Genomic DNA, 18,171 nt, shown 5'->3' with positions numbered 1-18,171 from the left:
CGCGGAATGCGCGCCTTTATGTTTCGCCGCCGAACAGCCGCGGTTCACATCCGAAGGTCACTAGCGGGGGGCTGGGAAGTGGGAAAAGTAGTACGGAGTAAGTAATAGTAGTCTTGTCCTTCTTCCAGCTGGTACTAAGAGTCTGGGTCCGACTGAGACATCGTCTGACTTGCTGACTGAGATATTTGCTTCTGCTACTGCTGCTTCTGCTGGGGCAGAGTGCAGATGTTGGAGCTGCCTAATAGGGCTGTGACTCTCAACTCTCTCTCCCCTCCGTTCTCGCCTCCAGTTCTCTCTTTCTCTCTCTCTCTCACCGTCTGGTGACTGACCCAACTTGACTAACCTCCCTCTCCACACATGATGCAGTGCTTGTTTCCGTAATTCCCCGTCCAACTCCTCTACTACTGTTGTATCCACCCCCTCTTGCGTCTCCCACATCATGGCTTCCCTCCCAGGTTATTCGGCCTCTAGTCGGCCACAATCATCTGATAATAATACTACCTCCACTACTCAACAGAACAGCGTATCCACGAATATAACCAGCAGCGCTTCATCAACGGAATCGTTTGAAACTAGCGATACCGTCCTGCTCAACGGCACCTCGGATACCGCCACCGCCCATGGCTCCCCGACGAGTCCGACCCTCGCCGATGCGTCTGGTGAGGAACCACGCAGATGTTGGATTTGCTATACAGATGAGACCGAGGACTCCCCCCTCAATTCACAATGGCGCTCGCCATGTCCTTGCGCCTTGACCGCCCACGAAGCTTGCCTGCTCGACTGGTTGGCGGATCTCGAGAATCCCCGATCGCGGAGGCGCAACGGCCATGACGCAAAGATGCTGTGTCCGCAATGCAAGACTGAAATTATCGTTTCCCGTCCCCGAAGCTATATTATGGATGTTGTGCGGCGGGTTGAGCGCCTCGCTGACCGCATGGTCCTCCCCGGAGTGGTTTTCACACGGGCAACCCTCTGGGCGGGGTGCCGCGCGCATGGAGTATACTCAATGTAATGTGTCTTTGGGACCGACGAAGCTCGACAGATTCTGGAGGGAACAGCAGATGGAAGATGGAATCCTGGGCTCAGTCTGGAGTTGCCCCTCATCCCGCTCGTGTTGATCTTCTCGCGCACTCGGTATGCAGATGGTCTTCTCCCCGCCATCCCCGTGATGTTCTTTGCCACACATCAACCCGGACAGGAGCTGGAGTTGGATCTTTGGCCGCCCAGTGCGGCAGTCACGTTAGCCGCTCTTCCGTACCTGAAAAGCTTCTACGACAGTATCTACGAGCGAATGTTCGGCAAGTTGGAGCGGAGGTGGATTGCGGAAGTACAACCGCGCCAGTCGGATGTCAATGAGTTTGATGATAATGCGCCGCCCGAACATCCCGAGCCAGACCCACCTAATGATGACAACGGTGTTCTGATGGAGATCGATTTGGAGCTACGCATGGGCAATGAAGATGGGCCGCAGGGCTTGTTCGGCTTTAATGGAGGAAATGCGCAGGGTGGACAAGGGCAGAACCAGGGTGGAAACGGCCAACCCTTGGGCTTGGGACGACGGGATGAGCTGGTAGCCGACACAAGCAGTCTGGCGGATATCATCCTCGGAGCACTTGCGTTTCCCGCCATATCTGCGTCGATGGGCGGGCTGTTGAAGTACCTCTTCCCCACTTCATGGACGACGCCATCTACGCTGGGAAAGGTCCGACCAGGACTGCTGCAGACTCGCTGGGGCCGGAGCGTTGTTGGCGGATGTGCGTTTGTGCTATTGAAGGATGCGTTGGTTTTATACTGTCGGTGGAAATTGGCGCAGACACACCGACGCCGCAAGGTGCTGAACTACGATCGTTCGAAGAAGCGGGTCGGGAAGGCTGGTAGTTGATAGCTAGCTGGGGAAGTATCAGTTTGGGGAGAAGCGATGGATGCATTTCTGGCGTTTAGGCTGATGGATTGAGATACACTCTTTGCTGGTTCTTTTTTTACCTCCTTGCAATTGATGACGAGCGATGAGCTTGGGCAGATGCCTTAGGTAAAAGTGTGAATACGTACCACTTCAACATTTTCTATGAGTAACAGTAATTATCAACAAGACTTTACAAATTAATCCCAGTGAGTCAATAGTAAAGTAGTAGTATAGTACTACAGCGTACAAAATAAGGCAGAAAACCCGCGCTTACTTAGCGCGCGGCAGATAACCAAACCAACCAACCAACCAGCCTAACCCAGTAAGTCAACTAATCAAACTTCCGCTCCGGCGCGCAGTGTCTGTCTTCCGAACATTCTCAGAACACCACCTCCACCACCACCAAACCTCAACTCAGCACCGATCCCCCAGAGACAGAAAAAAGAAAGAGAGAGAGAGGAAACACCACCAAAATGCGCACCCTCTCCCCGGTCCTCGCCTCCCTGGCATCGGTCTTCCGCATCCCAATGACCCGCCCAACCCTCACCAGCAACACCATCACCAACACCCTCCGCCAATCCCAACTCCAGCCTCAATCCCAATTCAGCACAACCACCTCGCTCCAAAAGAGAAAAGAGTCCGGATTCCGCGGCGACCGCAGAATCAGTCCGTTCCCCCAAACCCTATCCCATCCCTTCAAAACCACAACTACTAACCAAAGTTTAATTATAATTGAACAGCATTGATCCGCTACTTCCTCCACCACCCACTCACTCCCCGTCCCCTTCGATTCTCCCGCACTCGCTTCCTCCGCCACTGGACGATCCACCGCGCCTGGAACCTGTACCAGGGGCAGCAGCGACGGAAGCACGAGCTGGAGCTGCAGAGACAGTGGCAGGCGATGCAGGCTGCGTGTGAGGAATTGCGCACGGGTGCTGGAGACGGTGGAAAGCTGTTCCGGAAGAGTATGATCAAGACGGGTGTGTTTAGGGATTTGGTTCCTATTGAGTATGCGCGGTTGCAGACGGAGGGGCCGAGTAGGGAGGGGTGGAATCATGAGTGGAAGAGGGATTAGAGAGATTTTACGATTTTCTCCGGAGGAGGGGAATCTATGGGAGGAGACTTAAGGGGAAGGGAGGTTCTCCGAAGGAGAAGGATGGGGTGTAGGGAAGGAAGATGAGATGAGATTGGGATAGAAAATAGAGTGGATTAGTTGATGAGGGTATGGATGGATGGATGGATGGATGGGTTTGTGTTATATTATTGTTATGTATGTGTCTCTGTTTTGTTTGTATAATATGTTACTATATTATGGGTTGGTTCTTGGTAACTACTGCATACTGCATACTGTGTACTGTGTATCTACTGGAGAGTCTGGAGTGGTGTAGACTGGTAGGTGGATACAATTTCTCAATACAGGTATAACCGCTAGTGACAGTAAGACACATCAGAAGAATCAGAAAACAACGCAAACAAAGACGGCAACACCAAAGGAATGACTAACGAATGTCACCAAGCGTTTCCCCCCGGAGACCAAGGGTATGTAAACATGCGAAATTGATATTCGAACACAAAGAAGAGGCCCTCCCAAACGCCGCAAATGCAAGATATATCGATTCAACATCCGTCTCCTCACTTTCTCCCTTTTCTTCGAAATCCAATTCAAACTGGCTCACGCGTGGTTCGCGCGGCAACTGCAATTGCAACTGCAACATGCTCAAAAGCGCATAGCAAATGAACCCATCATGGCTGGCATGCAATATCGCTGAAATACCATCAGAGTCGGCGACGTTATCTATCGCAAAGTCGTCATTTCCCCATTATAGCACAATGCAACAGGAGCTTTTTCGCTTGTCGAACGTCAGAAGCGCGGCACGCGTGGCCGCCTCGAATACATCGTCGACGCCCTCGCCGGTTAAAGAGGAACACTCGAGATACTTGCGGGCTCCGATCTGCGTTGAAATATCGCTTCCTTCTTTGGGCGTCACGAACTTTAGCGACTTCTTTCTCATCTCCTCGACGGCCAGAGGATCTTCCCGCAGATCTTTCTTCAACCCGACAAGGATGATGGGGACACCCGGACATCGTTCGTTCGCTTCTTCAATCCACTATAAGCAACCAGTCAGCGTAGTCCAACAGTGACTAGATGGTCAGACAACCTTGTGTTTGACGTTCTCGAGCGAATCGGGCGTGTCCACGGAGAACCCAATGAGGATCACATGCGCCTTGGAATAGGCGAGTGGACGCAATCGTTCGTAATCTTCCTGACCAGCAGTATCCCATAGTGCCAATTGAACCGAACGGCCATCCACTCGGCAATCCGTCACATAGTTTTCGAAAACCGTCGGGACCTGATTGATAGGCGACAGTCAGATGCATGCTAGGTAGTCAGCGAAGGAGGTGATAGGTACGAACATAGTGCTACAGATCAGAAACCGGTTAGCCAATGAAACTCCATCGATCAGCGCATTGGAGAAGAGGGTTGACTTACGGTTGGAAAATAGCCCAGGGTGAAGACGCTCAGCAGACTGGTCTTCCCACAAGCACCATCCCCGATGATCACCAACTTTCTACATGCAGGTCAGCTCAGGGCCCCATTCGTCATAGCATGGATGTTGCATCGGGGGCTGGCTGCACCCCCGCACCCCTCTATACGAGCAATCCGGTCGAGTGACAGCGGGTGGGCTGATAACGGGAACCAGAAATCGGCAGTAGATAACATGATGGCCTCAGGTGGGAAACCGAACACAGGGACGACAACATTGCGGAACATACCTTCGCATCACATTATCAGTCTGTTGTTGAGCCATTTTTTTTAATTTCACAACCGGCTGGGATCTCGGATCCCTAGCAAGATGAAGCGAGAATGCACGAATGGGTCGAAACAATGCGAGGGCGCTGACGAGCCCTGGCGGAACCCGGAACGGAATAAGAATCAGGCAGCAGCAGGCAAGGCTGGCCAGAACTGCGGTCGGATAATGGCCAAGGATAAGTACGAAGAATTCGGTGGAAGCTTTGAATGTCGAATGTGTGGGAAGGAGGGGAGAAAATTGGGAATTAGTGATGAAGACCCTCCCCCTAAAATTAAAGAATACAGGAATGAGGAGGAGGCCAGGGAAAATGGGGGGGGGGGGGGATAGCTTTGCCGGGGGGGAATGAATGGATGGATGATAATCTGGGATTATTGATGGGGGGAAGAAGTGGATTTGGGGCCCAGCAAAGAGTTGTCTCGTTCGTTCGGGAAGGCGGTCGAGCGTTGAGGCTGACGCTGATCCGGAAGGGAAAGAAACGAAAGAAGATTTGGGGAAAAAACGGATAAATACGCACCTTCAATACGATTGCTCGACCGTGGTTCAGTTAGACGGGAAATAGTAACTTAAGTAATTTAACTTCACTATAACAGTACTTAATATAGAGCAGCGAGGCAGGGAGGTAGAGCGATGATTGATGCTAATGCTCAGATGAAGGATTATTAAGATAGTAAAAGCACCATTGCACCCTCACAATCCAGGCATCTTACTCCATATATATATACAGTCAGTACGGCCTCCCACCACGCTGACGAATGGGCACAAATAGCATCGAATGGACGCCCAGCACCGCAACCCACCAGCCAATCCCACTGGCAGCTAAACGACTCCCCCATAGTAATCAAAGAGAAGGAGGGATCGGCCCAGTGATGGCCCAGCTGAAGAATCGTCACCGCACGGCCGCTTGTTACTAAGGTTAGAGATTTGTCTCAGACGTTGCAGGCTAGACGGTGGTTATTTCGCGATAGTCGCTGTTACTATAATGAGGGTGGAGAGCACGCTGGGCCAGAAAGAGAGGGGGATCACGCCGGGACCAGGGGCCATGCACTGCTTACCATTGGACCATGGGATCATTATATTTATAGCCCCCCGGATGCTTTCGCAGGGAGGATGCCGATGACTGGGCAAGTCCGGCTTCCCGTTTTTCTTTTTCACTTATTTTTTTATTTTTCTTCAATTCCTCGTGGTGGAGGTGATGGTGGATGTTTCTTTTTGTTTATTTTTTTTTTCCCTGACCCAGCCGAACCCGTTGTTGATTAAACTTCAGACACACACAAAAACACTCTCATTTGGGCTCCACTGGATAATTACTAACTACTTACTACTACTGCTGCTGCTGCTGAATTCTCAACAGTTTCTTTTATCACCTTCCTTTCTTGAATCAGTTCCTTGTACTCCGTTTACCTCTGGAGGGGAGAATGCATGAATAGTAGATTTGGAACTAGTCACGGCGCCCTAAATCCTGGCACCAGTAGTACCCCGATCCCCTTTACACACAGTACAGCCACTTCAGGGGGTGAGCTCCATCATACTATGGCTGAGCATTAGCAGGGCTGTCGTCGTCTCCAGTCAATGCATGACATGACATCCTGCTGCATCTATCCCTGGCTCATCATGACCCAGCTGGTGTTCTGCGCTTTTGCCATACCCCTAGGACATGGATAATACGAGTCATTATACCCTGACACCGTGCATATATTCTAGGCTTGAATAGACCACTCGTAGAGCTTCCCGGTTAATGGAGTTCCCAACATGATAATTGCTTCCGAGACATTGCTATTAGCGCCGCATTAAGGTACAGAAATGAGTAGAGAGTCCGAACCCCTCCGAAAATATTCACAGTAAGAGAAAAGAAAAAAGAAGAAAAAGAGAAAATCTCAAGCCCAATCAGATCTTGGCCTCGTCAATATCATAGACCAAATGCTTCTGACCAATCCCCCAAGATTCCAACCCTAATCGGTTATATAGTCCATAAGCAGCCCACGCCATGTACTCCTTCATCCGCAAGCCCCACGGACTGACATCTTTTCGCATCTTTCCGTTCTTGGCAGCCAGATTGTATATCTCCGTGATGCGCGGTTTGCGGATCTCCTCGTATTTGGCAAATGCATCTTCCAAACTCCGCTGATCATCTTTCAGTAATCGCGATAGCAGAAACACATCCTCCAATGCCATAGACACTCCCTGGCCCGCATGAGGCTGCATCGCATGCGCTGCATCCCCGAGCAGCACCGTTCGAGAAGTATACCACTTCCCGCCCAGCGGGAGCCGGAAGATGGGATAAAACCCAACAGCGTCCGTCCGATTGACCATCTCTGTCAATGCCTCCGGCCATTTACCCTTGCCTTCTCCGATGATGCTCAGAATAGTGTCCTTATATTCTGCAACCTCTTTTTGACGTCGCTCCTCCCACCCATCTCGTGCATTGCCAGATTCCGAGTGAGGGATAGGTGTTTCCCGGGAGAAGAACCAGAAGAGCTCATCCCCAGACGGAGAGCACGGCATCATTGCCAGAATACCAGTGCGAGTGAGAAAAGCGTTAGCATGTGTACTCAGCTCCTCCGGAAGCCCTGTGCAGTCAATGATGGACTGCGTTCCCGCGATACCGGAGTATTCGGGCACAATGGACGGGTCGACATGAAGTCGACGGACACTAGAGTGAAGTCCATCGCATCCGAGCAGGATAGTGGCTGTATCAGTTGAACCGTCGGAAAAGGTTACGGTGACATCTGTTGTTGACTCGGTGACTGAAATAATGCGCTTGTTGTAGTGGACAGGAATTTGGTCTTTTGCAACGGCGTCAAGCAGAACACCCTGAAGGTCCTTGCGACGGATGCGCAAATATTCGAAGCCAGTTTGCCGATTTGCCCAGCCGGAAATGTCGACTTTGGCAATATCACCGTTTGGCAGCGAGTGAATCTCCATGTCGGTGACAGAGAATCCGCGGGCGACAACTTCCTCATGAAGCCCTAGTCGATGGACCAAGCGCATTCCATTTGGGAATAAACCTATAGCACCGCCAAGAGTGGTTGGTTCTGGCCGTAACTCGTATACAGTAATGGCAATGTTGTTGTTACGGTGCAGTTGGAGGGCGGCAGCGAGGCCGGCGGGGCCTGCACCGATGATGATGGCCTGATTAGGCATGTTAGCTAGATAATATTGCTGAAGTTGTATAAGCTTACCTTCTTTATAGCTGGCATATTGGAAAAGTGTCTAGAAAAGTGCTTGGATTGAAAGTGAACTGCTGATGAGGCCGCTCAGCCATCGCTCGTCTTATACTTCAATCTCAGAAAAAGTACCTGATAGTATGGGGTTTAGTCCCCGCGGAGCCCCGGGGAGGCCGTGGAGGAAGTTGCCTAAATAAGTTTAGACTGGTACCTGGTACCAGGACGTGGCGATCGTTCCTGTGGCTCACCCACAGCCATCATGTACCTGACCCAAAGCAGTGCCGATCTCTTTCTCAATTTGAACATCGACATGATCGAGAAAAGCATAAGCGGGTATGATTTGTGGGTGGCAATGAGTTGTTACTGTGTATGCGCGGCCTACTGAGTCTATCAGCTTATCAGAGAATACAAAGTAGCAGTGATCGGCCAAGAGCAGCAACTGACATGTGATAGCGTCCTCGCTGGACTTATCTGGGCCATTTAAACCTACGATAGCCTGCAAAATGGATTCATCGGAACGGTATTATTCATTATAGACCAGTGACTAGAAGCATTTCAGGTGGGCAAATCATGGAGCGAGAATGCAAAGGCGTTAGTATATTCTGTCGAGTGGAGAAAGACTCGAACATCTCAGAATAGGCCTATCAACACATGGATCTTCTATATCAACGCTTCTTAGATCTATGGTGTCTCTCCCAGCGATCTATCCAACGCGCGACTCTAAGGAATATTCCTTGTTTTTCGGCATATTCTAAGTTTGTCAACCGCTTTCTGTTCACTCATGACTTGCTTGTGATATATGGTACCGACCATTACCTAACCTGCCTTGAGCCTTGGCGTGGCATCCCATGTTCTTAGTATGTTGCTCCCTCATACTCCTCCCTTCTTTGATGCAGATTACGGAAATATAGACAACTGATCACCGCTACCCCCTAATGTCAAGCAAATCTCTGTTTTTTAGGGGGTCAACGCCTTATCGATTGAAAGAAGGTAACTATAAAGTCACCCAGAAGAATTCGAAAATTGTATATCTTGCAGTGCAAGTGCTGGTCGTTCCCGGGTTGACCGCTGCCGAACACTAAGCCGTGATCATAGGAATCAACACGAGAATCTTGTTCTTGTGCAGAGCGTAGAAGGCTATTGGCGTCTCCAGAACGCACGAGACATTCTTGTCGCTTTCAATATCGCTGTGCGAACCTGCGTCCCCTCCTGGATGAGTTACAACAAGCAGCGGAGCCTCCAGCTATCATTCTGAAGTACCTGGACAATGACGCTCTGTAGCATGTAAACCAATCATCGGAGAACCATCAGCGTTGAAAGGGATCTCCAAGGGTACAAAGGTGGAATTTTCTATGCTATTTTAATATCTAAATGACCAGCTCCAACCTTCTTCCACTCACTTGCATGGTACACTGGCATGTATCTTTCCTATCAGTAGCTGACGCGCTCCCTAAAGTACTAGTATCTAGTGACCAAGCTAGTGCCGATATGCCTGCCCCTCGGCCGTCAACCTCTCCCTGCTCAATTGTTTTCCGCACTAATTATCTTGTCAGCCATCGCGGGCAGAGTCTCTGCCATGACTTCCATCTCTCCAAATAATTCCACAATCGGCTCCTTCTCCCAGATGGTGCAGTACGCTCCTTTATATCTGTGTGCCAAATGTGAGCTAATTCTGTCTCCGCCGAGATAACGCATCATTTAGTGCATCTGTACTCACCCCGCACGGCGAGCCGCCGAAACGTCCCACATATGTCCAGCAGCAAACCAGGGTTGTCCATGCTGGGAAAGCTGCTCGAAGAGCGGCTGGTACACCCGCAGGTCTGGCTTGCCTATTCCCTGCGAGTCACAGGATTTCAGATTCTCTGCGGGCCATTCAAGACCAGCGTTGGCGAAATATCCCCCCACTCTCGCGGCGTCCCCCGCTGTGAGCGCCCAGACAGTGAACCCAGCATCACGCAGCTTAGTGACGCACTCGGCCGCTCCTGGACGGAGTCCAAGTTTGGCATACCTACTCATGATAAACTCAAGATCGCTCTTTGTGGCAAAGCTTCGCGGGTCTTGGATGCCAGCCATCTTGAGCATTCGCCAGAAGAGCAACTCCAGACAAGTAGCGAATGTCTTATACTGGCCCGACAAGCTCAGATACGTGTACTCGCGCTCTGCGACCTCGATCCAGGTGTATCCTAGCAAGGAAGGCTTGATTCCCTCCGCACGGAGACGGTCGCCCAGTTGCGTGTCGATCGCATCGAAGAGGACGTCGTAGGAGACCAGTGTGCCGACAATGTCGAACACCACATTCTTACTGCCGGTCATGGTGCTGCTACTGGCGCTGATCTATCGTAGGGACCAAATGAGAAGAATTGGGAGAGTGACTGAAGGTTTGGCTTTTGTTCGACTTGCCTAAGCCATTGGTCTACCTTCTTATACACCTGACCTCAAACTAGGAGACATGGGTCATACAGCACAGATGATCAGCAACCCCACTTTTGCTTCTACTAGACTCCAGCTTTTCCTAATACAGTAATGGGGAGAGACTCGGACTACTCCGTTCTATTATCTACAACTGGCTGTTAACGCCGCGAGTCGCTATCAAACCTCCAACCTAGCTTATCTCGGACGCAGTATCTCCATTTCGTTGCCGCTTTTCAGATACGGCGGTCATAATGGCCAATGACACTTATCATGCACATTATGATATTCACCAGAATTGGCGTATAAAATGCCGCTATAGACCCTCTCTTCGATGCCAATGTAACCAGCGGGGTAAGCTACCGTTACTATGACAGAGAAAGTGAACATTAAGGACACCGTTGTCGACGCCAACGATCCTGAAAAGGATGTTGCCAAGGGAGACTGTGAGCTCTTAGGAGCGGACGAGGATGTTGGCTATCACCGGTCGCTCGGTAGTCGTCAGATTATGATGATGACCTTTGGTGCTGGCGTGGGAACTGGCTTGTAGGGCATACCTTATATGCTGCTGGCGCACTGTGATTGACAATCTCATCTAGATGGGTCGGTACAGGAACTGCATTGAAATATGGTAAGGCTCCTTTGAGCGAAGCAGCAAAGCTTTGGAAACTAATCGCAGCATGTAGCTGGCCCTGGTGGCATCGCCGTTGCATACACCATCACTGCGTAAGTCCGTCAAGCTGCCCTATAATTACTGATTTGCTGACGTGACGCCAATATTAGATTTGTAGTGTACCTACAGTATACCTCCATCGGAGAAATGACGACCTTTAAGCCGGTCCATGGTGGATTTATCAGACAATGCATCGAGTACGTGGAACCCGCATTTGGGTTCGCGGTCGGAATCAACTTCTGGTTCTCGGTAGGTGCCTCAGTCAAATCAGATGATGTATGGACGACTGATCATTGCTGGCAGTGGGTGATCTGTATTCCTGCCGAAATAACTGCAGCTGTCTCTGTGCTTGAATTCTGGCCAGCAACAGAGGTTGTCCCACTTGCAGCGTATATCACAATCTTTCTGTTTGTCATTGCCGCGGCGAATTGTTTCGGTGTCCGGATCTATGGGCATGTTGAGTACATCATGTCTTTTGTCAAGGTCCTGGCGATATTTGTCATGATTTTCTTCATGTTCATCATGACATCGGGTGGTATCCCGGCCACACATGGACCGATCGAGTTTCGCTATTGGCGCAATCCCGGCGCATTCAACAACGGCATTAAAGGTATTTCTAAGGCGTTTGTCCAAGCGCTGTTCAGCTTCGGTGGCGGAGAGCATATCGCGGTCATTGCTGGAGAAGCGAAGGACCCCCGCCGAACCATTAAGAGAACCGTATACCCAGTGTTCTGGCGCATGTTTTCGTTCTTCGTGGTAAATGTTTGGCTTGTGGGTATGTGCGTTCCTTATGACGACGACAACCTCATCAATGGAAGTGGCACATTAGGAAGCCCCTTTGTCATTGCCATCGAGCGTGCAGGCGTGATGTGGCTAGCACACATCATAAACGGCTTCATATTCCTGACAGTGATCAGCTGTGGCATTACCAGTGCCTATATCGCTAGCCGTAGTCTTGCAGCCTTGTCCGACATGGCCATTCTGCATCCCTTCTTCGGCCGCAAGGACACTGTCGGGAGGCCCTACGTCTCTCTAGCCCTCAGCCTTACTATAGGAGGGGCTTTATGCTATCTCAATTGTAACGACACCGGAGCTACCGTCTATGGCTGGTTTTCATCTCTGGTTAGTATGTCACATATTCATGCTCAGAGTTGCCCTATGACTGACATTGCCACAGGTATCTGTATCCGCCTTATTCCAATGGTCCGGCATCTTCATCTCTCATATTCGATTTCGACAGGGTCTTGCTGCGCAGGGCATCGATAAGAAGACATTGCCTTTCCGAGACCGAACAGCACCCTACGCCCAGTTTGTTGGTCTCGTTGTGGTCCTTTTTATCGCAGGGTGCGAATTCTACCTAGCGTGCTTCCCCTTCGGCGAGAAGGGATCTGCAAAGAGCTGGTTTTCATCCTACATTGCGGCGCCTCTATTCTTCTTTGATTACTTCGGCTACAAGGTGAGTATTCGTCGACGGAAAGTTTCAGGATATTTAATAACCGTTCTTTCAGATCTACTATCGCTCCAAGCTGGTTCGTCCGTCAGAAATGGACTTTTCGGCGGCGGCTGCTTTTGATGAAGAAGATCGGGCAAGGGCGGCTGTTGGTTATGAGGCAGATACCGGAACAGTGAGCAAGATTGGGCAATACATCAAGAATCTTATTTTTGGCTAGGTATGCGTTGCAATATCAGCAAGCTCCAGTTGGATCCTGTGTTAAGAGGCGTGAAAGCCTGCCCAATGCTGAAGAGGATCAAAGCAAACTCTGGACAGTGCACATCAGCTTTACGAAACGGGCAAATTTGCTGATTATACACGCTCATGACTCAGTAGTAGATATAGGATCTCCAAAGAATTGATCTATCCCAGTGGGCCTGATGCTATTTATATTAAACGGGGCGGCGGGGGAACTGAGGCGTATTAGGACAAAGAAACCACCGAAATCACACATGATGTAAACAAAGCGTAGAGATCAACTTCTACTTCATTCATCTTCATCTCCTCATTGCACTGCGATCTTCTGCGCTCACATATTCACAGTCACAACACCCCTGTCATTGTCTAGCTCCCTCACTAGTGCACTATAGTCGAATTTGGTTGTAGTTCAGCTTGCGGCGCAGCTCTCTTGCATAAACTAGGCAATTCTAGTCTCAAGAGCCGAAGGTGAGCGCGACCACTTCATTCAAGGGAAGAGATTTTCTGCAGTCGTTTCCAAACGCGCACGTACGATTCTCAGCTAGGTCGCTACACACTCGGTTGGAAAACCTCCCCGAATTGAGGGCACGGAGCACCTCCGGTAAGGACATGTGTGCTTCGTCTTAATGACTGCTAGCCAGGCTAACAAGACCGCCGTGGGTCTATGATCTTCTTGGAAACGTCTCGTCTCTCTCATTTTTGATCGACTCCCTGACTTGCAAGATGCGATCAGGACGGAATAAACGGACTCCGTTTCTTGACAAACCGACGCATGCTTTACACACCGAAGATGTGCCTGTGGGCTACTGTTAGACTCAACCGCCCACTTATGGATCTCTAGACTATTGCTTGCCCGATAGAATAATATATCGGAGGTTTGATGCTGCTCCTCACTTTGCTATAGCAGGTCTAATGTACTTTTTCTCAACAGTGTTTCTAGCTCTCAGACATCGGCTGTGAGTCCACCTTCGACGACGAGCCTGCCATGCGTTACACATAGAATTGGATACGCCCCCTATCGCAGATGCTGCCTGGCACCTGCTCATTGTGGCTGGACCCTTCATATAGTGCCAGTCTACTACCCCGTACATTTGCAAAGAAAGCTCGGCAAATAAGCTCTGGCAGCCACTCATCTCAAAACCAAGATGGGGGGGGTTTTTTTTGGCAGCCGTTAGGAAATTGCATGTGCAGTGCTTAATACTAGGACCATCCTTTAGCCATGACCTTTTGGGTCGGGCGTTTTCTCCGGACGCCGTCGATTAATTGGGGGCACAAGAGAGTGCGCCATTAACCGTTCTGCGAATCAAAGGATCGAGCGGAATGGGCCCGGCGGACTTCGCATTTATCATCCGCTCCCAATGATGGTCTCGCCGGACGGCCTCGACGGATTTTATGGAGACCGTTTATCTCTGGTCTCGCTTCCTTCGGCATCGACTAAAACCGTCACCGCTTATTTCCAAGCGCGGTTCTTAAAACCGACGGACACAATCATCAAAATTGAGACTACATCGGACGCTTCAGGAAGGGAGTGACCGGTCAATGAAGTCATTAGTCTCCCAGGATTTCCTCTATCGGCTCTTGGATGAATCCTGCAACTAAGGTTCGAGCAATGATGTTCCCGCGATTGCTGGCCTCCACCCTTCAACCATGGTGAGCCGGCCCGTCAAGACGTCAATCGCAAATTCCATCTGGGCCGGCCGCCGGTACGTGCCAACTTCCTGTGTAAGATACACCGGGGCGGAATTGATCTGGAAATCGCAGATGCAATTGTGGAGCAGCCTTCAATTCCACGGTCGCACACCTGAGCCAGGCTGATCGGCATTCCCTAGTGTTTCTATCATTCCGCTAACCAAATAGTCGAGACAACTGCGGAGCACCTCATGGCCATCCAGGCGCCACATGGTGCAGTGAAGAAGATGATAGTGATTTATGTGTGCTCTTATGTGCGTCCATGTCATACGATAGGCTGGTCCTGGGTTTTAAACCTGGCCACCATCAACGAGCGCACAACTGGGGGGAGGGGGCCAAATGAAAAGAGCGTATGAACTACTAGACTCGTTGGTACAAGTGCCAGCGGCCCGCCAGTCGTCGTGGCGCGGGACAGCGGCCATTTCCGAAGCAAGAGCCCACTTTCAAGTGTGCTTGCTAGTCAGTAGTTACAATTGACTGAACCTTCTTCTGGTCCGTTCAGCCGATTACACTTACAGTACGGCAGTCTTCCTGTTAGTTTCCTCTTCTTCACGGAGGTTCCTGGTGCGGCCCACGGGCTTAATCATGCATGTTGCAGGCACGGGTCGCCCAGCTATCATTGATCAAAAGACCAATTTAGTGCAGACTTAGACACGCAGGTTGATGGATTCCCACGAGGGGTGAAAACGTGCTTAGTCGCATCCTGTCTGTGGCATTTGCTTGGGCTAAGATCCTTTGCACATGGTTCACTTATTGACTGCCTACCCACCACAAGAGTTTGAAATAGCCCGCCACGGCCAACCCCCCCCCGGGCAGTCATATCATAAGCGACAACGACCTCATTTCCAATCACGGCCTTGAAGATCGGCAGGTCTCCTCAGATCCCAACTACTAGAGAACTAGGCGGTCTTTGCCATAACATAAAATGGTGGCTTGTAACGGCACGGAGTCGTGGGTTCGGGGCGGGGAAAAGTTCAGAGGACATCGGCTGCTTCCTGACATTCTCGATTACTACGCCCATGACGAGCCCGATCGTGTATTCGCTGCTATTCCCAAGACTAAAAGCGTCACGGATGGATTCAAAGACATCAGCGTGAAAAAGATGGCGACAGCCGTAGACCATATGGCTTGGTGGCTGGAGCGCGCTTTTGATGGAGTATCCAGGAAGACAACACTGGCCTACATTGGCCCTCCTGACCTCCGCTACCCCATTTTGCTGCTGGCGCTCATGAAGTGTGGGTGGAATGTACGTGTCTATCCTCTCTTAGAACCAATAACCAATACTGACTCGAGACAGGCAATGTTCGTCTCGCCTACCCCCATTCAGAATTTAGGCCTTTTGCAGGAAGCAAACGTCTATGGCCTTCTCTATGCGGACGTCATGTGCTCGGCAGCAGAAAGCCTTCAGCAATTCGACCCTTTCATGCAATCCTTGCAGGTGCCAACGCTGGCGGAGCTTTTTAAATCCAAGTCCTCTCCATTTCATTGGAATGCTTCTTTCGAAGAATTCCAGAACAAGCGTTGTCTGATTTTGCACACTTCCGGCACGACAGGCCAGCCAAAACTGGTTCAATACACCCACGGTACCCTTGCCTGCGCTGACAATGATACATTCATGTCTGTCCCAGAGGGACGCCGAGCGCAAAATGCAGATCAATTCAATTTCTCTCCACCAGGACGCTATTACTCCCCCTTTCCGCCTCACCACGTAAGTTGCTCTATGCGTTCTTCATATTCTTGAGCTCATGGATCAACAGCTAGCTGGCCTCCATGCCTTCACCCTTTTGCCTCTCATTTCACGTACGGCTGCTTTTGTCATGGGACCTCTTACTGTCCCACCAAGCGGGGCCCTGCTAAGCGCCATTATGAAACAACAGCCACAGATACGAGCCATCTATGTTCCCCCATTTCTGGTGGAGCAGTGGGTGCTTGAGCCAGGCGCTTACGACCAGGCACGACGGCTTGATTTCATCCTTTGTGGTGGAGCGGCGTTGGCACCTAGTGTTGGGAATAAGCTAAGTGAGGTAACAAATATCCGCCAGATGTATGGCTCTATTGAGACATGCCACATCCAGGCGCTCAATCCCCAGCCAGGAGAGTGGCAATATATCGAATTCAACAATTGTCCGGAGATTGAGATGCAGGCTGTGGGTGATGACGTCTATGAGCTGGTTCTGCACCCTACTGAGAGCTCACGGCCATATCTATCCCTTGCTCATAATTATCCCAAGGTACACACGTGGCGCACTAAAGATCTTTTCAAGCCTCACCCCACCAAAGCTGGTTTGTGGCTTTTTCACTCGCGCACCGAAGATATAATCGTGCTGGAGAATAAGCTCAAAGTGTGGCCTATTCCCATGGAGACTATCCTGAGAGGAGATCCTCATGTGACAGGGGCTTTGATTGTGGGAAATGGTCGCCCAGATCCTGTTCTGCTCGTTGAAGCTAGACAAAGCTCATATCAAGAAATGAGCAGAGATGAGCTGCTGGACGCCATTTGGCCATCTGTCGTCGAAGCTAATTCCGTTGCCTCTGAGCACGCGCAAATACAGCGATCCCGGATTGTCTTGTGTCCACCGAAACTCGGGTTTTTCCGGACACCTAAAGGGACGGTCATGAGAAAACCAACCGAGTCCCTGTATGCCGAACTGATCTCTGCAGCCTTCACGGAAGAGGATGACGATAGCAGCGGCGATGAGTATGACTTTTCCGGCGACCGAACAGAACTCGGTATGCGCGAAGCAGAGCTCCTGACTGCGACTTGACAAGCCAATGTCATTCAAACCTTGCGGGCAGAAATAGCGCCATGATATTTTCAAGGTTGCCAGACGTTTCGCATCGATCATTGAGCCATACAGCACACAGAAGTCTAACACGGATGGCGTCTGGCCTGCCAATCTCCGGAACACTCTGAGGCGGAAGGTCCACCAACAGCTTCCGGACCGAGACAGGGACATCAGTATCAGGGAAACAGGAAAGACGCTGGCTATGATCCCATAGGCCGCCACATACCGTGCCGTGTCTCAGCTTGGTGACAGTCGTGAGCGCCCTCGTATGCTTGAAGATCTACAATGAGTTCCAGTTGGTAGCTCTGGTCATGTTGAGGTAGCGTGAGTGACATGCTCCAAAGCCTATAAGTCTTCTATGAGGCTTCCAAGTGCATACAAATCTGTGCTCTTTATAAGTGCTGTGGCGGGTATCTCGCGGGAGAGACAGCAGGGGTTGCGGAGGAACAGTGCAGGTCAGCATTGGACTGTGAGACAGGCCAAACCAGGAGGATCGCAGGATTCACCATCTTCAACTTTGCCAGATGCATCGTTCTTTTACTCCGAGGTTATCGATTGATCGCTATCTTGTAACCGAATGACAAAATCAAACAGATTTGTGCAATAAACCCTCAAATAACGTGCCTATTGAGCGTCTAACGTCAAGGGATTTGTTTTGTCTCAAAGCATTTATAGTAGTAGTCACGGAGTTCGGTAATTTTAAACCTACAGCGAGTGGCTATGGCACCTGTCACACTTTGCCATTTCGGACTGTTATATCCCCTCACATTCAAACTACTCAACTAGCAATGAAATATGTCGATGCAAACCAAATCCTCACAAGATAGCGACAGCGGGAAAAGAAACTCTTGCAATCAGCAATTGCCCACAATTGTATGATTCCCTCTTGCTCGGAGCTAATAGTAGAGCGTCGGCGGTCAGTGGGGAGAGTACATTACTCCGCACTGAGACATCCATGCTAATGCTAAGCTAAACGAACACCTGTTTAAATTGACAAGGTCACCTGCCCATGAGACATGCCACATTTCAAGACCATAAACATGT

The 18,171-nt window shown here is 50.4% G+C and overlaps 8 protein-coding genes across 8 annotated transcripts; 4 read left to right on the top strand and 4 right to left on the bottom strand.

Annotated features, from left to right (window-relative positions):
* The first annotated feature begins 74 nt into the window (after window positions 1–74).
* On the top strand, window positions 75–2,090 carry BDQ94DRAFT_141544 (RING finger domain protein). Its single transcript, XM_026765853.1, has 2 exons — window positions 75–997; window positions 1,043–2,090. The coding sequence occupies exons 1-2, from the start codon at window positions 440–442 to the stop codon at window positions 1,880–1,882; spliced, it is 1,398 nt and encodes a 465-aa protein (XP_026627499.1). The 5' UTR covers window positions 75–439; the 3' UTR covers window positions 1,883–2,090.
* Window positions 2,091–2,263: 173 nt separating this feature from the next.
* On the top strand, window positions 2,264–3,296 carry BDQ94DRAFT_141543 (mitochondrial 54S ribosomal protein mL40). Its single transcript, XM_026765852.1, has 2 exons — window positions 2,264–2,569; window positions 2,644–3,296. The coding sequence occupies exons 1-2, from the start codon at window positions 2,377–2,379 to the stop codon at window positions 2,976–2,978; spliced, it is 528 nt and encodes a 175-aa protein (XP_026627498.1). The 5' UTR covers window positions 2,264–2,376; the 3' UTR covers window positions 2,979–3,296.
* Window positions 3,276–5,039, bottom strand: rho2 (putative Rho GTPase Rho 2). The gene is made up of 5 exons (XM_026765851.1): window positions 4,679–5,039; window positions 4,395–4,473; window positions 4,319–4,324; window positions 4,063–4,254; window positions 3,276–4,011 (listed from the first exon to the last, which is right to left on the bottom strand). Exons 1-5 carry the CDS (start codon window positions 4,711–4,713, stop codon window positions 3,724–3,726), a joined length of 600 nt encoding a protein of 199 aa, XP_026627497.1. The 5' UTR covers window positions 4,714–5,039; the 3' UTR covers window positions 3,276–3,723.
* A 1,561-nt stretch (window positions 5,040–6,600) lies between these two features.
* BDQ94DRAFT_169410 (FAD-dependent oxidoreductase) lies at window positions 6,601–7,913 on the bottom strand (the record flags this gene model as incomplete). Its single annotated transcript, XM_026771289.1, has 2 exons — window positions 6,601–7,845; window positions 7,896–7,913. The coding sequence occupies 2 exons, from the start codon at window positions 7,911–7,913 to the stop codon at window positions 6,601–6,603; spliced, it is 1,263 nt and encodes a 420-aa protein (XP_026627496.1).
* Window positions 7,914–9,401: 1,488 nt separating this feature from the next.
* On the bottom strand, window positions 9,402–10,193 carry BDQ94DRAFT_169409 (HAD-like domain-containing protein; the record flags this gene model as incomplete). The annotated part of the gene is made up of 2 exons (XM_026771288.1): window positions 9,402–9,528; window positions 9,598–10,193. The coding sequence occupies 2 exons, from the start codon at window positions 10,191–10,193 to the stop codon at window positions 9,402–9,404; spliced, it is 723 nt and encodes a 240-aa protein (XP_026627495.1).
* Window positions 10,194–10,426: 233 nt separating this feature from the next.
* On the top strand, window positions 10,427–12,830 carry BDQ94DRAFT_19861 (amino acid permease/ SLC12A domain-containing protein). Its single transcript, XM_026775206.1, has 7 exons — window positions 10,427–10,835; window positions 10,889–10,920; window positions 10,976–11,015; window positions 11,073–11,211; window positions 11,266–12,084; window positions 12,140–12,418; window positions 12,471–12,830. Exons 1-7 carry the CDS (start codon window positions 10,660–10,662, stop codon window positions 12,630–12,632), a joined length of 1,647 nt encoding a protein of 548 aa, XP_026627494.1. The 5' UTR covers window positions 10,427–10,659; the 3' UTR covers window positions 12,633–12,830.
* Window positions 12,831–14,070: 1,240 nt separating this feature from the next.
* Window positions 14,071–14,761, bottom strand: BDQ94DRAFT_141527 (uncharacterized protein). The gene is made up of 2 exons (XM_026765850.1): window positions 14,414–14,761; window positions 14,071–14,355 (listed from the first exon to the last, which is right to left on the bottom strand). The coding sequence occupies exon 1, from the start codon at window positions 14,608–14,610 to the stop codon at window positions 14,434–14,436; it is 177 nt and encodes a 58-aa protein (XP_026627493.1). The 5' UTR covers window positions 14,611–14,761; the 3' UTR covers window positions 14,071–14,355; window positions 14,414–14,433.
* Window positions 14,762–15,112: 351 nt separating this feature from the next.
* Window positions 15,113–17,296, top strand: BDQ94DRAFT_177896 (uncharacterized protein). Its single transcript, XM_026773021.1, has 3 exons — window positions 15,113–15,587; window positions 15,639–16,049; window positions 16,099–17,296. The coding sequence occupies exons 1-3, from the start codon at window positions 15,267–15,269 to the stop codon at window positions 17,104–17,106; spliced, it is 1,740 nt and encodes a 579-aa protein (XP_026627492.1). The 5' UTR covers window positions 15,113–15,266; the 3' UTR covers window positions 17,107–17,296.
* Window positions 17,297–18,171: the final 875 nt, after the last annotated feature.

Source organism: Aspergillus welwitschiae (assembly GCF_003344945.1).
Source record: "Aspergillus welwitschiae strain CBS 139.54b unplaced genomic scaffold BDQ94scaffold_12, whole genome shotgun sequence".
Lineage (NCBI taxonomy): Eukaryota > Fungi > Ascomycota > Eurotiomycetes > Eurotiales > Aspergillaceae > Aspergillus > Aspergillus welwitschiae.
Note: the sequence above shows the minus strand (reverse complement) of the source record. Positions and strands in the feature narration are given on the sequence as shown.

Coding starts and splice junctions, on each gene's coding strand:
- BDQ94DRAFT_141544 (XM_026765853.1), top strand. CDS start 440: ATGGCTTCCCTCCCAGGTTATTCGGCCTCTAGTCGGCCACAATCATCT. Junction 998..1,042: donor CGGGGTGCCGCGCGCATGGA/GTATACTCAATG, acceptor GAAGCTCGACAG/ATTCTGGAGGGAACAGCAGA.
- BDQ94DRAFT_141543 (XM_026765852.1), top strand. CDS start 2,377: ATGCGCACCCTCTCCCCGGTCCTCGCCTCCCTGGCATCGGTCTTCCGC. Junction 2,570..2,643: donor CCGCGGCGACCGCAGAATCA/GTCCGTTCCCCC, acceptor ATAATTGAACAG/CATTGATCCGCTACTTCCTC.
- rho2 (XM_026765851.1), bottom strand. CDS start 4,713: ATGGCTCAACAACAGACTGATAATGTGATGCGAAG. Junction 4,474..4,678: donor ACTGATAATGTGATGCGAAG/GTATGTTCCGCA, acceptor ACCTGCATGTAG/AAAGTTGGTGATCATCGGGG. Junction 4,012..4,062: donor TCGAGAACGTCAAACACAAG/GTTGTCTGACCA, acceptor GGTTGCTTATAG/TGGATTGAAGAAGCGAACGA.
- BDQ94DRAFT_19861 (XM_026775206.1), top strand. CDS start 10,660: ATGACAGAGAAAGTGAACATTAAGGACACCGTTGTCGACGCCAACGAT. Junction 10,836..10,888: donor GCTGGCGTGGGAACTGGCTT/GTAGGGCATACC, acceptor AATCTCATCTAG/ATGGGTCGGTACAGGAACTG. Junction 11,212..11,265: donor GAATCAACTTCTGGTTCTCG/GTAGGTGCCTCA, acceptor CATTGCTGGCAG/TGGGTGATCTGTATTCCTGC.
- BDQ94DRAFT_141527 (XM_026765850.1), bottom strand. CDS start 14,610: ATGACATGGACGCACATAAGAGCACACATAAATCACTATCATCTTCTT.
- BDQ94DRAFT_177896 (XM_026773021.1), top strand. CDS start 15,267: ATGGTGGCTTGTAACGGCACGGAGTCGTGGGTTCGGGGCGGGGAAAAG. Junction 15,588..15,638: donor TCATGAAGTGTGGGTGGAAT/GTACGTGTCTAT, acceptor GACTCGAGACAG/GCAATGTTCGTCTCGCCTAC. Junction 16,050..16,098: donor CCCCCTTTCCGCCTCACCAC/GTAAGTTGCTCT, acceptor ATGGATCAACAG/CTAGCTGGCCTCCATGCCTT.